At 46.3% G+C, this 13,775-nt stretch overlaps 1 protein-coding gene across 2 annotated transcripts in view; it reads right to left on the bottom strand.

Annotated features, from left to right (window-relative positions):
* Window positions 1-13,775, bottom strand: part of CAPN2 (calpain 2) — a 33,714-nt gene that overhangs the window by 16,263 nt on the left and 3,676 nt on the right. The window contains exons 3-11 of one of the 2 annotated variants that reach the window (XM_064446334.1): window positions 8,122-8,240; window positions 7,611-7,744; window positions 6,538-6,706; window positions 4,460-4,543; window positions 2,929-3,014; window positions 2,174-2,248; window positions 1,795-1,955; window positions 1,313-1,482; window positions 776-787 (exon numbers count right to left, since the gene is read on the bottom strand). In XM_064446334.1, coding sequence (XP_064302404.1) covers window positions 776-787; window positions 1,313-1,482; window positions 1,795-1,955; window positions 2,174-2,248; window positions 2,929-3,014; window positions 4,460-4,543; window positions 6,538-6,706; window positions 7,611-7,744; window positions 8,122-8,240 — 1,010 coding nt within the window. Of the gene's footprint in view, window positions 1-775; window positions 788-1,300; window positions 1,483-1,794; window positions 1,956-2,173; window positions 2,249-2,928; window positions 3,015-4,459; window positions 4,544-6,537; window positions 6,707-7,610; window positions 7,745-8,121; window positions 8,241-13,775 lie in introns of both variants that reach the window. The other variant, XM_064446333.1, reaches the window with a different exon arrangement.

Genomic DNA, 13,775 nt, shown 5'->3' with positions numbered 1-13,775 from the left:
AGAGTCTCTTTTTTATGGAAATCAGATTTTTGGACCGCTAGGGTGAGAGCTGAGCAGCTAACAGAGTACTGCTAAAGCACTCAAAAGGTATGCAAGAAATTTAATTAACTGGCAGTCCTGTTTCTTTCCTGACAAAACCAAGCTTTACATAGAAGCAGCTGGTTTGAGCATAGCCCCAGGAGCCGCAAGGCACCCCGGCTGCTTTGCATGTACCCTTGCAGGTACAGCAAGCCCCATAATGAGTGTACCCCAGCATTTTGCTCAACCTCACTCGCTCCTCTGAGGTGCAAAAGCTCAGAGGCATTCACGGCCCTGCCTCGTATTGCATAGGCATCACTGCGTTGCACACCCCTCTCTGATCCCCAAGGCATGCTATTAGCTACCTGCAGGTAGAAACAGAGAGAAACCAATAAAGACAGCGCTTAGGGAAATAAAAATAAACACCTCCTTGGAACATTACTTGTGTGTCAAACTCTGTGCAAACCTGAGAAAAGCAGCTGTGCTCTGGGGAAACAGGTGCCAGTCTGTGCTGGGAAAAGACCAATGGAAGAGCAGCTTTGGTGAGTTTTTGCAGTACAAAGAGCTCTTATCCCAAGCCAAGATGCTCTGGAAATGCAACATGGGCTCAAGGCCCCTCCCAGAATAAATGGTCTCTAACTTTAGACTCTGCACAGTCAATATTGTCCTGCAGTGAAGGAGGATCCTCTGAACCGTTTCGTCCCACAAGCCATTCAGCCCCAACTCTGCACCTTGACCACCAATGCATGCTACATACCTCTGGGGGTACCTGCAAGGGGAAAAGGAGAGAGTTATTTGCTTGTTGAATGGCAGCTCCAGAGCTATTTCTTTTCACTGCTGGTTAGTGGGTACATCTACACCTCTTGGGAAGGGGGGAGGGGGATGGTTAAGTCAGCTCAAAGGGGAAGGTGAGTGCTGAGCCCACACTTCTTTTGCTCCTTCATCTAGAAGCATAGAATACTATAGGTAGGAAAGGGCCTCTGTAGGTCACCTGATCCAACTCCCTATTCAAAGCAAGGCCAATATCAAAGTTCGCAACATTGCTCAGGACCTTGTCCAGCCGAGGTTTTGATATTTCCAGGAATGCAGATTCCATCAGTCCCTGTGCTTGACCACTGTTTTTGTGGAGGATAATTTTCTAAACATTTAAGTGGAATTTTCCTTGCTGCAGCTGGTGTCTGACTCAACCCACCTGAGTTTTGACAGAAAGCCCAGTTCTGAGAACTGCACCGCCCCATTTATAAGGTGTGCAAGTTTTCCTTTTCCTCCCATGCACCTGCACTGCCTTACTTGCCTCATAAATCGCGAAGCCGATGGTGTGCATGTCCTCTCCCATCTTCCTCTGCTTCCGACGGTGCTTCTGAATCAGGCCAACGAGGAAAGTGCAGCCCCTCTCAGGGTCATCAGGATCCTCATCTTCTTCCTCCAGCTTGATTAAATACTGTGGATTCGTCCAAAAAGTGTCTGGGAATTGGATTTATGCAAACTGCTCAGAGGCTTCTTTGAAAGCAGCCATGCTGGTACATACGTGTCAGCTATGACAGATGCAGTTCTGACTTCCAAAATCAGCTGTGAGAAGGAAAAACTAACACTCCCCCCACAGCGAGACCTTCATCAGGGAGCAACATTTCCCAAACACTTCCACTTTTTGGACATCAGTCCTAGATATCCCATGTATACCCTCCTCCTCCTCCTCAGGCCACTCCAAACCAGCTCCCAGAAGCTCCCAAAGAAAGTACATGTGGATGAGTAAAGGGTTTCTCCAGTTTCTCTTACTTGGATAATTCCTGCAGCCCCCTGCAGTGGCTCCTCGCCTCCAGTTCCCATCCAGCTTCAGAAGGCTCCACTTCTTATACTTGTCACTTGCCAGTGTGTCTGGAGTCAGGTTGCAGATCTCCAGGCGGGAGTAATGTCTCAAGAAGTCATTGAACGCCATCCTGTGGGAGGCAATGCCACAGACGTCTCCTTTAAAAGGGCAGCTTTTCTATATACAACAACCTTGTCTATCCCCTCTCTCTCCTGCTGCAATTTAGCACTAGGATTTGGGGTGAATTTGCTCATTCATCTTGGAAAGTGTACTGGAAGATGACACTTTCTGTGAAAAAAGCAGAGAAGACATTGCCTTCAGCCTGACTGGTAACCCTGTGGTACTTACCAAAATTCCCCATCTTCATGCCTCCTGGTCAGCCGCTCCCGCACCTCAGGGTCAACACCACTCCAGTTTGGGCAGCTGAAAGACAACCCCACATCAGCTACAGGGTATGGTAAAGGTTAAATCCTAACATAGCTGTTCTAACACAGTGATTTCACTTTCTTACAGCTCCACGCAACTGCAATACTCCACAATCTCTAGCTGATAGCAGCTCCAGGGCTCTCAAACCATAGCAGAATTAAAACACAGGAACCTGGTATATTTGATACCTCACTTCTTAAATATCCAAGGTAAGGATCAGAAACAGTTTCATTTGCATAAAGTGCTAATGCCTTGACGGACACAGAGTTTTATTTTAGAAAAAGCGAGACCCAGAATAAATACTGCCCAGACACAGAAGTGAATAAACTCCAGTTTTCATTGCTAACAACAGAAACGGATTTTTACAGTCCTTTTAGAAAGTAAGTTTTCAGAAGCTCACCACTGAACCTGGCCTGTTAAAGAAGCAGAAACTACAGAGAGGCTTGTAGGAACCACCTTACACAAAGGCAGGTGTTTGTATGAAGGGCAACACATGCTATGACACCTACATGGAAGAGGACAGTGGTGGCATGCTTCTTTTGAAAGCTCAGAGCAAATACCACATCCAGATGTGACTTAGAGAGGAATTTGAGGTAGGGAGAAGACAGGTGAGAGCAGAAGCACAATCACACCTGTGCAGTAAAAGCCTACAGACAATGTGCAAGCCATCAACTCACTTGTCGTTCCACTTTCCAGTCCACTCCACTTCCCCCCAGGGATTTCGGATTCTGATCAGCTTCTGCACCGTTCCTCGGAAGTTCACCTGATGGGATCAGAAGCGTATGGAGGGTTACCCAGGGACTCAGCACTGCGCTCCCTTCCACCTTTTCTATGGGAATTAAAGGACATGACAGAGTAAGTGCCTTAGTGCTACACAAACACTAAAGTGTATATACACAAACACGCACTTACCTGATCTAAAAGACATGAAGCCAAGCTTGTCCAGAGAAGGTTTTTGTGCAATCAAAGCTCACAATAACCATCAGGTCTGTTTTGCGCTGCTAAAAAAGTTACCTCTGAAGGGATTTCAAGCAAAGGGAACACAAAGCTGCTATAGGACTACCAAAAAGCAGGTACAAGGGGATATTTTTCTAAAGCTGTCATCTAGGTATAAACTGCCCTTTCACATTCAAATGCCTTTTTCCCCCTTCCTATATATATTCTGAGCTGCACCTTTTAGAAGAGATGCGATACTCAGTCTGGCCACAACTCCTTTGACCACACAAATGCCCCAGCATCAGCCCTGCCACGACAGCACCTCCTTGCACTGCCCCAAGGCCCTGCCTTGTTGCCTGCTGATCTCTCTGTGCACAAAGTCCAGGCCAAGCAAAGCTGTATGAGTTTCAATGGGAACACCCAGTATTTATGGGGAACACGCAGCTCTAGTCCAGAAATTATGTTCTGGTGCCAAAGATGAACTATCCTTACAAAGCCTGCACTTATCTTCATAGGAGAAGCCTGGCTAAATCATGCCTGTTTGTGAATTAAGGTCAAACTCCTTCTTTGCTGCTTTCGCTGTGAGAGGAGGCCCAAATGCAAGCACATAGACCTGCCCATTAGCAGCATCCACCTCAGCGCAGCATGCCAGCAGCTCTCTACACCTCATTCCAAAGTTTCAGAAATTATTTCAGAAACAATTATCAGTGAAGTGACTGAAAGACTGTTACACACCTGGAAGGACACCATGATCTGCTTCTTTTGTTTCCACTCGCCTTACCTCTGCCAGTCACCTGCTCTTGGACAGGCACCTTGTGTTCGAACACTGTGCCCTGCTGAAAGGCGTTTAAGGGAAAATAATTCTTTTTGGTTGTTTTTGCTTGGCACACATCTCTCGTACATCTTGACGTGTGCTTAAGGTACAGCACTGCCTGTTACTTAGAAATGTGTTGAGGGGCCTGGTCACCAGCAGAGGGTAGCATGCCCTCTGCACAGGGCTTCCCACTGCCTGCTCACTGGGATATAGCAGTGCTTACGGAAAAAAAGGGTGGGGTTTTTTTTTTTGTCAAAACCTCAAGAAGTCAAGTTTGCATTTATCCAAAACATGCCAACTAATTCAGTATTTCTTCAGAAAGGAGGGACTCAAAACCTGATCCAGCAAAATGGGTGAGACTAGAGAGTTTGCAACATCGAAGACAAATTTGTGACTGTCATGGCCAGGGCCACATACAAAGCTCGCTGCATTTCGCCCCTTTGGGGTGGCACGCCTACCTCCTCTGCCCCGGTGACTGAGTACGCATGTCCCTTCACCAGCTTCTGGGAGGTGACTGCCTCCGTCTCTGCCGCACTGGTGATCTGGAGAGGGAAAGAAGCTTGGTGAACATGGCTTCCCATGAAGCAGGGGATCCAGCAGAGCAAAGCTTACTCCTCTAATGGAGCTTTAGTCTCACTGGGAGGCTGCAGGGGTGGTTTAGCTGCTGCACAGAAGCAACAAGAGGGATCTGCATGACAGAGCAGAGAGAGGGGAAGGCAGCACGTGTGGTGGTGCTGGAGGCCCCAGGGCCCACATTCATGGCATGGGGCGCACACCAGAAGTCCTGCACCACAGCAAAGCTCCCTCCCGGCTCCAAAACACTTGGTGTGCTGCAACCCCTCCCGTGCATCTCCAAACACTGTACAAACAGGATACACATGATGAACTCCACGTTCTCAAGGGACCAGGAGCAACACAATGGGTGACCGGCCTGAGGCTGCCCAGGCATCATCACGGATCACACCCTAGTCCCACAAGCTCTAGTGCTTTGCTTCAAGGTCAAAGCACTCCTCCTGGCTCCACAGAAGAGTGGGAGGGTCCCCTTCGTTTCCCCAGAACTAGGACCTGCCATCCAGGGGAGCAAGGGAAAGGCTGCACTTTGGATGCCATTCATTCCTGAAGGCATATCACCCTCTCACTTTTTCATGGCCATTACAATACTTGGGCAGTCTGGCCTATAAACACTGCAGAGAAAAACTACTTCTTGCTAGAAAATGACTGCTTGATGTCTTGCTCTAAAGGTACTTAGACCTCCATGAAACATGCATTGCCATCACCTTCCCACCATTTCATAAAGTGTGATCTTTAAAAAAAGCATATCTGAAGTTTGAAAAGATGGTGGGATCAAGCAGGCAGGATTCCTGCTGTCAATTTATGCCCTATTACTGCCCTTCAGCAGACTCTCCATGTAATGCTTAACCTCTGTGTCCCCATTTCTCTCACAGAAGAGGAGATTATACAGGATTTTTCAAACACTAAACTCATTAATTACTGGTAATTAATTAATTGGTAATTAATTAATTACCAAGAAAGGAATATATTTAACAACCTGCCCCCCACCTGACAACAGATTTCTATCAATCTGGGGCAAAAAACCAGATGTCAGGCTCTTATCTAAATGCAAACTAGTAAAACAGGCCTCGAAAGTGCCATGAAGTCACACAACAGACATTAACCAAGTACTTTTCCTGCTGTGAAGCTTCCTTCTCCTGTGGCTCCAATTTAACTTATAAAATAGGAGGAAATACTTCATTTTATATTATGAACAAAGTTCTTGTTAACAGTTTACCTTTCCCTTAGACATAACTAAGATGTAATCTCATTTGGGAGCAGGGTGATTATCACAATAACCATATGTAGACTCATTTCAGTGAGTCTAAAAGTGATACTGAATCCTTGCAGGCAGGGCCAAAGATCCGGTTTTCCTTCTGGTGCAGGTTCAGCTTTTGGTGACATGTTTTCCGATAAAGCCTTTTAGAGGCCTGCCAACAGTCCAAGCCTCCCTGCTTCAAGAACAGAGCCCAGATTTTTTGGGAATGTTTTGGTACAATTTGTGTGACAAGCAGGCTACGGGCAAGGATGGAGGTTGCCACCTCTGAGCATCTGACCTCAGAGGCCATTAGCAGCAGCCTTCTGTCCAAACCCACTCAGCCGGTGTCAACCTGCTGCCAAGCTATAGGTTTTCTTAAGAACAAAGATGTATATCAGGACCCCTAATGAGCTCCCTGTACGATTTGTGACCATGAATCTATGAAACAGCAAAAGCTCTAGCTCTCGAAGAAAAAACCAAGGAAGGCAATGAGCTTGTACACATGAACTAATTAAGTCTACGTTTCAACCTGTTCTCAGACATAACCCACCAAGAAGAGCATATGCCTGTGTCACACTTTCGGGTCAAATTCTTCAGGCAAAAGGCAGAGCAGAGAACCATAGGCAGAGGTTCTGTGCACCTCTGTGGATGGAGCACAGGACCATCCCCCAGCTGCCTGCATGCCCAGCGAGAGCCGAGCACCCAGCAATAAGCCTGCTAACTCACATCAATGGAGCAGCCAAGGAGAGAGCCTTTCTGAAGTGCCTTCTGGATGATTCTGAAGAGGTTGGGTGGTGCCTTCTGCAGCTCATACCATTCTGCAATTCCACCGGTGAAGTCCTCAAAGCCTTCAGTGGTGGTGCCACCAGAGAGAGACTCGTAAGATCCGTTCAGCCTGCATGGAAGGACACACACACACACACACACACACACACACACACACACAAACACAACCATCAGGCTCCCTGTTTTCTTCTTCTCACACATAAAACCACCCGGTTCCCTATTCTCCTCTTCATTTGGAGAGGGGCATTCTGTTGTGCCAGCTGTTACAGCATTTCTGCTTTCAACAGCAGCACAGCAGCTATGAACATGCCCCCCCATTCAGCTATGCTTCTTAGACCTCTGTACTTGGAAAGACCAGCATCAAATCTTATACAATTATATATACCGGTTGCAGGTTCAGTCATATAAATGACAAAAATAATGAACACTATTTGAAGAAAAAGTAATATTAAAAAAAAAATCAAGACCCAATAATTTGCCTCTCTAGCTCCACAGTCTTTCAATACTTTTAAAAATAACAGGTCTGATTGTCAGGTTATCTAAATAAGCTCAATGTCTTAAGGCAACTGAAAACAATGATGTTATATGGCAGAATTACTCCCTGACCACCCCAAAACTGGAAATTCAGATTTTAGCATCTTCACCTTGAACAGAGGCCTGTGCACGTGGACTGGCATGCTTTGTACGCTGAAGCACTGCAGCTGCAAGCCCTCACAGTTGCATAGAGCACATGAAACAGAGCTTCCCAGGCCCTGGTGACAGGAGGCAGTGCTCTAGGACAGCCTCCTAGCCAAGTTTTTCTTGGCTACCTAGAAAGCCAGTACTTATGATTACTTGTCTTAAGCATGTGTCAGCAAAACTTTAGTAAAGCAGCCGTTGTGGGATACCCCAGAAGTTGTAAAGGCTAATAATTAGGTTGACATTTTAAACGCATAGTGTCTGTGCAGTTGACGATGCTATGGAGAAGCAGAAGCATTAGATCTGAGCGGGGTGAAAGGCTGGCCTCAACTCACTTGGCGTAGGCCTTCTCCAGCAGTGCGCTCCAGAACTCGCTGCCCTCCGCTGAGTGCACAAAGAGCAGCTCCCCGTTCTTGGTGGGCAGCCTGTCGTCCACCACGACGTCCACCCACTCCCCATACTGCCAGAACTGGAAAGACAGAACAAACACTTCATCACTGCCCCATGCTGTGCACTCAGGTCACCAAGTCATTTAGCTGCTGACAGCAATTTCCTAGAGGAAAAGCAATACCCCTCACAGCCAACTTTGCCCACCCTGTTCAGGGGTGCATGTCCTCAGCTGGACCTGCCAATAGGGGAAGGACCACAAAGACAGCCCCTCCTCCCAGCACTTTGAGGGACGTCAAAGAGCCAGGCAGAAAAATTGAGACATCCAAGGAGGGTGGTGGTGGTAGAAGAAGGAAGACCGCTAACCAAAGTGTTCCAGGAAACACCACACATGTAGAGATAGCCAGCCACATTGAATCCTGGCCAACAGCACTGGGGGGAAGGCTGTTTTCCACCTACCTGGAAGTGGAAAATTCCAGCATATTTATCCTGGAAGCTCTGGTCTTTGGGAACAACACGGGCCAGAATTTCTTCATTCAGTGTGAGAGAGGCAATAGCGGCCAAGAGCCAACAGTCCCCTTATTAAAAAAAAAAACATAAAAAAGGAAAAAAAAAAGACACCATTCATTATTCAAACTTTATTCTTTAGTTTTCGTACTGCATAGGGATTGTGCATTAAAACCAATAATCACCTCCACTGTGATGAGATGATCCCTCTCATCACTTTACCTCTCAGGCAGATCAAATGTATGTACAGAAATACTCGCCATTTCCAGACAAGCATTGTATTTCCTCAAGACCAAAGTAGTAAAAAAAAGCAAAAGCAGGCTTTCATGACCTACCAACACAGTTATCACCCATGCTGGGACTATTTGAAAGAAAACCTAATATTCAATGGAGTGTCTATAGGTTAGGAAGGAGCATAGGGAAAAGGCGAAGAGCAGGGCCTGTGGGCTCACGCAGGTACTCAGGGGTGCAGTTTCTCCTCAAAAGGCCAGTGTTTTCTCAAGCATGGACTGTTTTCCTTTCCTTCCTCCATGTTTAATAAACGCCTGTTGACTTGCCATCCAGAGACATATCCTATGGACCAGCTTCCTTTAAGGTTTCTTGCCAGCCTCGTACCAAACAGGAGATCCTTTCACCTTATACAACTCTGGAGGCTCTTGCTAGAGGCCTCTCTATTTAGTCCCACGTCTCGTCTCTGGTGCTAGTCACCAGAGAGCCAGGGAAGGTCTGAAGGCAGACACTGTTCCCCAGTCCCACACACATCTTCACCTTTCCTGGGATGGAGCCAACATACACTGAGCCTGCAGCCAGAGTCCCAGGGTCTGGGCTGTCTGGATAGTATTTTTCCACACCATCTCCGACCAAGCACAGGGAGGAGGAGACCACAACTATATAAACATTACCCCTATTTTGTGTAATTATTTTCAGATACCAGCATTACTTTAACAGAGTGGTTACCTTGCTGCTCAGCCATGGGTTTTCTGCAGCCCATTAGCAAGGTGATTAGAGACTTAAAGACCCAGCTGATCCCCTGACTCCCACAGCCCAACACAAAAATCCTTGTTACCCTTAGCAGATCTGCCATTGCCTTGCTTTGTGAACACAGGCACGTCAGTACTACGCATCAGACTCCACAGAATGGTCCTGCAGTGTGTGCGGGACTGCAGATTCAAGAAACATGAACCAGCCACAGCTGCTACCAAGTCAGAGACCAGCAAAGTAGCAGTCTCTACACAGCCAGCTCTCCCCTATAGGAAAAGGGTCAAAAGCCCTCAGGTAAGAAGCTGGAGTTCAAATGGGCAGCTGGGAGAAGTCCTCAGGCAGAAGCAGCTTTTGGTCACCCTCAAGCTCACACCCAGCACCACTCAGATAGCGCAAAGAGGAACACAGGCAACCTGCAACTCCCTCCAGGCTGCCCAATCACTTTTCACAGCTGAACCCCAGCAGCAGCTCTATGAATTACATTTGTCGCATGGCCCTTTTCACATCTCATGAAAGGTGGAAGATGTGGAATTTCAGAATAATTTCCAAACTCCAGATGTTTTACTATTCCATAACCTAGAGGGAAATAACCAAACATAAAACGTTCCCTTCAGCCCTGCCTCTGGCTGCTTGTATTGCAATGGAAAAATCATCACATCAGAGACATTTTTCAAACAGGAAAGTCACCTTGTCGTTCTCCTGTGACAGCTTATGAAGCAATGAGTATGTTCCCCTCCCTCCTCTGCAACAGCACATTCATCTCACCCTGCAAAATGGCAACTCTTCTTACAGCCTCCTTTGTAGCATTGAGACCCTCTTCCCTGGCAGCTGTGCACCCTCTGGTGCCATGGTGCATTCAGAGGCACCGCCAAGCACAGCAAGTGGGCTTGCAGGGAAAGAGACTGGGGTCATAAGATACTAAGAGACATTTCTGGATGGGCTAATCTACAATTAACAGTATGATCCTCTGGCCTCCAGCCATGTGAAGGCTTTAGCAGTGACCCTTCAAAGCAATTCTCCTTAAAGAGGAGGACACTAAAGGGCTCTGCAAACAAACCCCTCCATCAAAGAGCAACAACAGTTCAACTTCAGCTCAGCTTAGATCTGTGCTCTCCCTTACACAGCCTGCCTGCACAAAGTTATGTTTGTAAGGTTTTCTTGTTTGATTTTTTGACCAAAGGAGTCGCCAGACAAACCTGGCAACATTTGTAAGCACTGGGGAGAGGCTGCTGAGAGATCCCTTCTGTACTGAGGATCCCTGTTTTTATTAAGTCTCCAGAAAAGGTAGTTTCTGAACAAGAATTGGGGTTCTTTAAAGCCAAGGGACAACTCCCTTCTAGAGAATAGCCCTGGCATTTTAAGTGGAGCTCTTGAGGGGTGAGGCTGAATTAATATCCTATTGTCTCCACTGCTTCCTCCTTAAATTGTTTTTCTCCCACTGGTACTCATCCCACAGCAAGTTAATTCATTAACCCAGACAAAAAAGTCTTTCTGTTGTCTTACTGAGTTAAAGGAGGTTACAGCTTGTGACAGGGCTCTTCTGGGTCAAGTGAGCAGTGGATTATGTGTTTTGCAGCAGAAATATCAAATGTCAGAGACACTGTGGGAGAAGGGAATGGATGTAAATATACACGTGCACTGGACCAGCGCACACCACAGGAGAGCTGAGCACTTTCCATCAACACCCAGCACCGCACGTGGGCAGATAACCCTTGGCCTTCCCCACAAAAATTCCTTTTCTGTCACTATGAGCCACTGGCTCATAGGTGTTTTTAAGGTCAACAAAATCCTAAAAGAAAGGAAAGAGTGGGATCTTCCTTCTACTTGATGTGCCACTGCCCCTCCAGCAGGAACACTCTCACCTGGGAAAAGTTAGCAAGCCTTACTAAGACTTTTAACTTCTAACAAACAGGCAATCTCAAAGTATCCTGGTCATTAGGAGCAGGCATGAAACAATTCACAAATATACAAATGGATAGATTAACCAGCCTGATCACAGCACAGGGGCCAAATGACTGATAACCTGCAGAAGAACAATGCCAGCACACATCCCAGGCTCTGCAAGGCTCTTACAGACAGACACGCGCAACTCAGACATGGAGTGAGTCTCTGGCAGCTTAGGCCTATACAAGCTAGACTAAAGCCAGCACAGGTATGCTTACCTAGACTGCTAGGATGCTTTCACATGGTTAGGTAGATACATGCTCTTATTCAGACTAAATTAGATAAACCCAGAACAAGAGCAACTCAGCCTGCTCAGCACCGCCGTGCTAGTCCTAAGGCATAGCTGGATAAAACCATGCAGCTCCTGGCCTCTACAACAAAGATGCAGGCAGAGCTGAAGGCAATTTGTGTATGCTTTATTGGGTGGGTGGAAACATCTGGAGGCATATCCTATGCCCCTTGTTCACAGTCAGCTGTAGAGGTGTTTCTCCTCTCAATTGCTCAACCAGCGGCGTAATACAGAGTTCATGTTGCACGGCCTTACTCAACCAGGCAAACCTGACCACTCAAGACAGCCCCAGAGCATTTGACATTGGTGTTACTACCCCCAGAAAAACTGTGCTGATTTAAACTAGCAGCAAGTCTGGCTCAGAGAGTGGATGTCCCACCACTCTTACAAAGAAATACTAGCATTTCTATTCCCCAAACAAGGCAGGGTCTGAGCAGGCAGAGACCAGCACAGAAAGAGTAAGTGAACAATTCAACATGACCACAGTAGCTCAGGAAGCCTTGGTCATAAAGCTGGTCAGGCATCTATATTAAGAGCATATACCCTTTAATGCTACAATAGATCTCTGAGTCAGGTTTCCTCTGCACACAGGAAGCACTGAAATTCAAGCAGGAGAAACTCTCCCCAGAGGACCTCTAAGCCCATAAGCTAAGTTTATAAAGAATTTCCTTTACTTTCTAGCTGTCCCATCAAGGCAGACATGAAGAGAAAGAAACAGCAGACTTTGCTGTAAAACCTCTCTGTTGAACTTTATACTGGTTTCTAAGGAGAATTTGGAGTCAGACAAACATATAGATCTTAACTTGGACAACTCTGGGCAAGGTCTTCTTGAGGTTAACAGGCAGATACAGCATATATGGGAGACACCACCCTTTGGTTTCCACATGTAAAAGTGCTCAACAGCCAGGATATCATCTCTCCCTTTCTGAACAGTTATCACTAAAAGTAGACCTGATAATTCAAAGCCTGGATGAAAACAGATCTTGTGATAATACCTGGAGTTTTAGCCTGCACTAAATAAGCCTCAGCAGGGTCTTTACCAAACAGTCTTAACTTTAAGAACCGGTACTTTTGTAAGGCTCTTGACAGTGACCTTCCTTTGATAGAGAAGGAAAATCCAAGAGGAGGCTAACAGACTTACATGAAGAATCTGAAAGGAGTGTCAGCAAGGCTAGGTAAATCACGGTGAACTTTTGTAAACACACAATACAACAGGCAGAACAAGGTTATCAGAAAAGGGAATATTATAAGGCTGTGAGTTTATTTATATTAACCATAAGTACTACTTCTTCCTGTCATGCTTCACTTATTTCTATACATCCACCTCTGCATTTACCTAATCTCCAATGATATGAACAAGAATGTTACAAAAATGTAATTGCAAGGCAAGCATAAAGAGCCGTAAGGGCTTAAAATTGGTCATTCTGGAGAGCAAAGAGATGCAAAGCATCCCCATGAAGCAACTCGAGGCATGTAAGCGAAAGGCAGCTCCTTTGGTCACTGCACAGCTCATGTAAGAGTATGGGGTCAAAGGGAAAATGTACATTCAGCCAATCACAGACACATCACTATTTTAAAACACTCATAGCTATAGATTAACAGCTACTGAGTGTATTTATATTAGTACCATGGGACTCCAGGAAGTTTTCTGGTTAGAAACATGAAGCTGTGGCAACCCACTTACAGTAGAGTGGTTGCCAGCATGGGAAAACCATGCATCTGATTTTCTAAATTCATCCTATTCAATCCATTATTTTTCCACACATTTTTGTGTAAGGAGACGACACCTGTGTCTAAACAGCCGACAAGAGAGATACTGTGCTGTGTACGCCTGGTGTTGTGATACCATGGTGACATCCCCTCCAAAGAAGGCGGTTACGGGTGGATAAGCTTCCTCTCCACACTGGCTCTGGTGTAATGAGTCACCACATCCCACGTGCTGCCATTCTTAGCCAAATACCATCACTGAGTTCAGATCTGATACTGCAAAACTAACTCTGAAAAGTTTCTTCTAAAAGGAAACAAAAACAGAATAAAGGAAAATCCAAAGCCCAAGGGGCAGAACTTTGGTGTCTGGAGAACCTAATGAACTGCCGCCTTGGCAAGGGGACAACCTTTTCCATGCTGATAATCAGCTATGCCTTTTGCGCATTGCAGTGTCATACAGTCCAGATCAACGACAATGAAACATATAGGCTGCATCTGGCCCACAGACCAAAGACTCCTGGTCTAGAAGGAACATCTGTACCACTGCTCATTAGCTGAGCTGTCAGTTACACATCCCCAGCCAAGAAGCCTGTTGCAGCAGTGATGGGTGCATGCGCTTTGGATGCCTCATCTGTCCCCTGAGATACTCTGAGATGTTCTGAACGGCTTCGCAATAGCGACGAAA

The sequence above is a fragment of the Phalacrocorax carbo genome, chromosome 3 (genome assembly GCF_963921805.1).
Source record: "Phalacrocorax carbo chromosome 3, bPhaCar2.1, whole genome shotgun sequence".
NCBI classification, from domain to species: Eukaryota; Metazoa; Chordata; class Aves; order Suliformes; family Phalacrocoracidae; genus Phalacrocorax; species Phalacrocorax carbo.
Note: the sequence above shows the minus strand (reverse complement) of the source record. Positions and strands in the feature narration are given on the sequence as shown.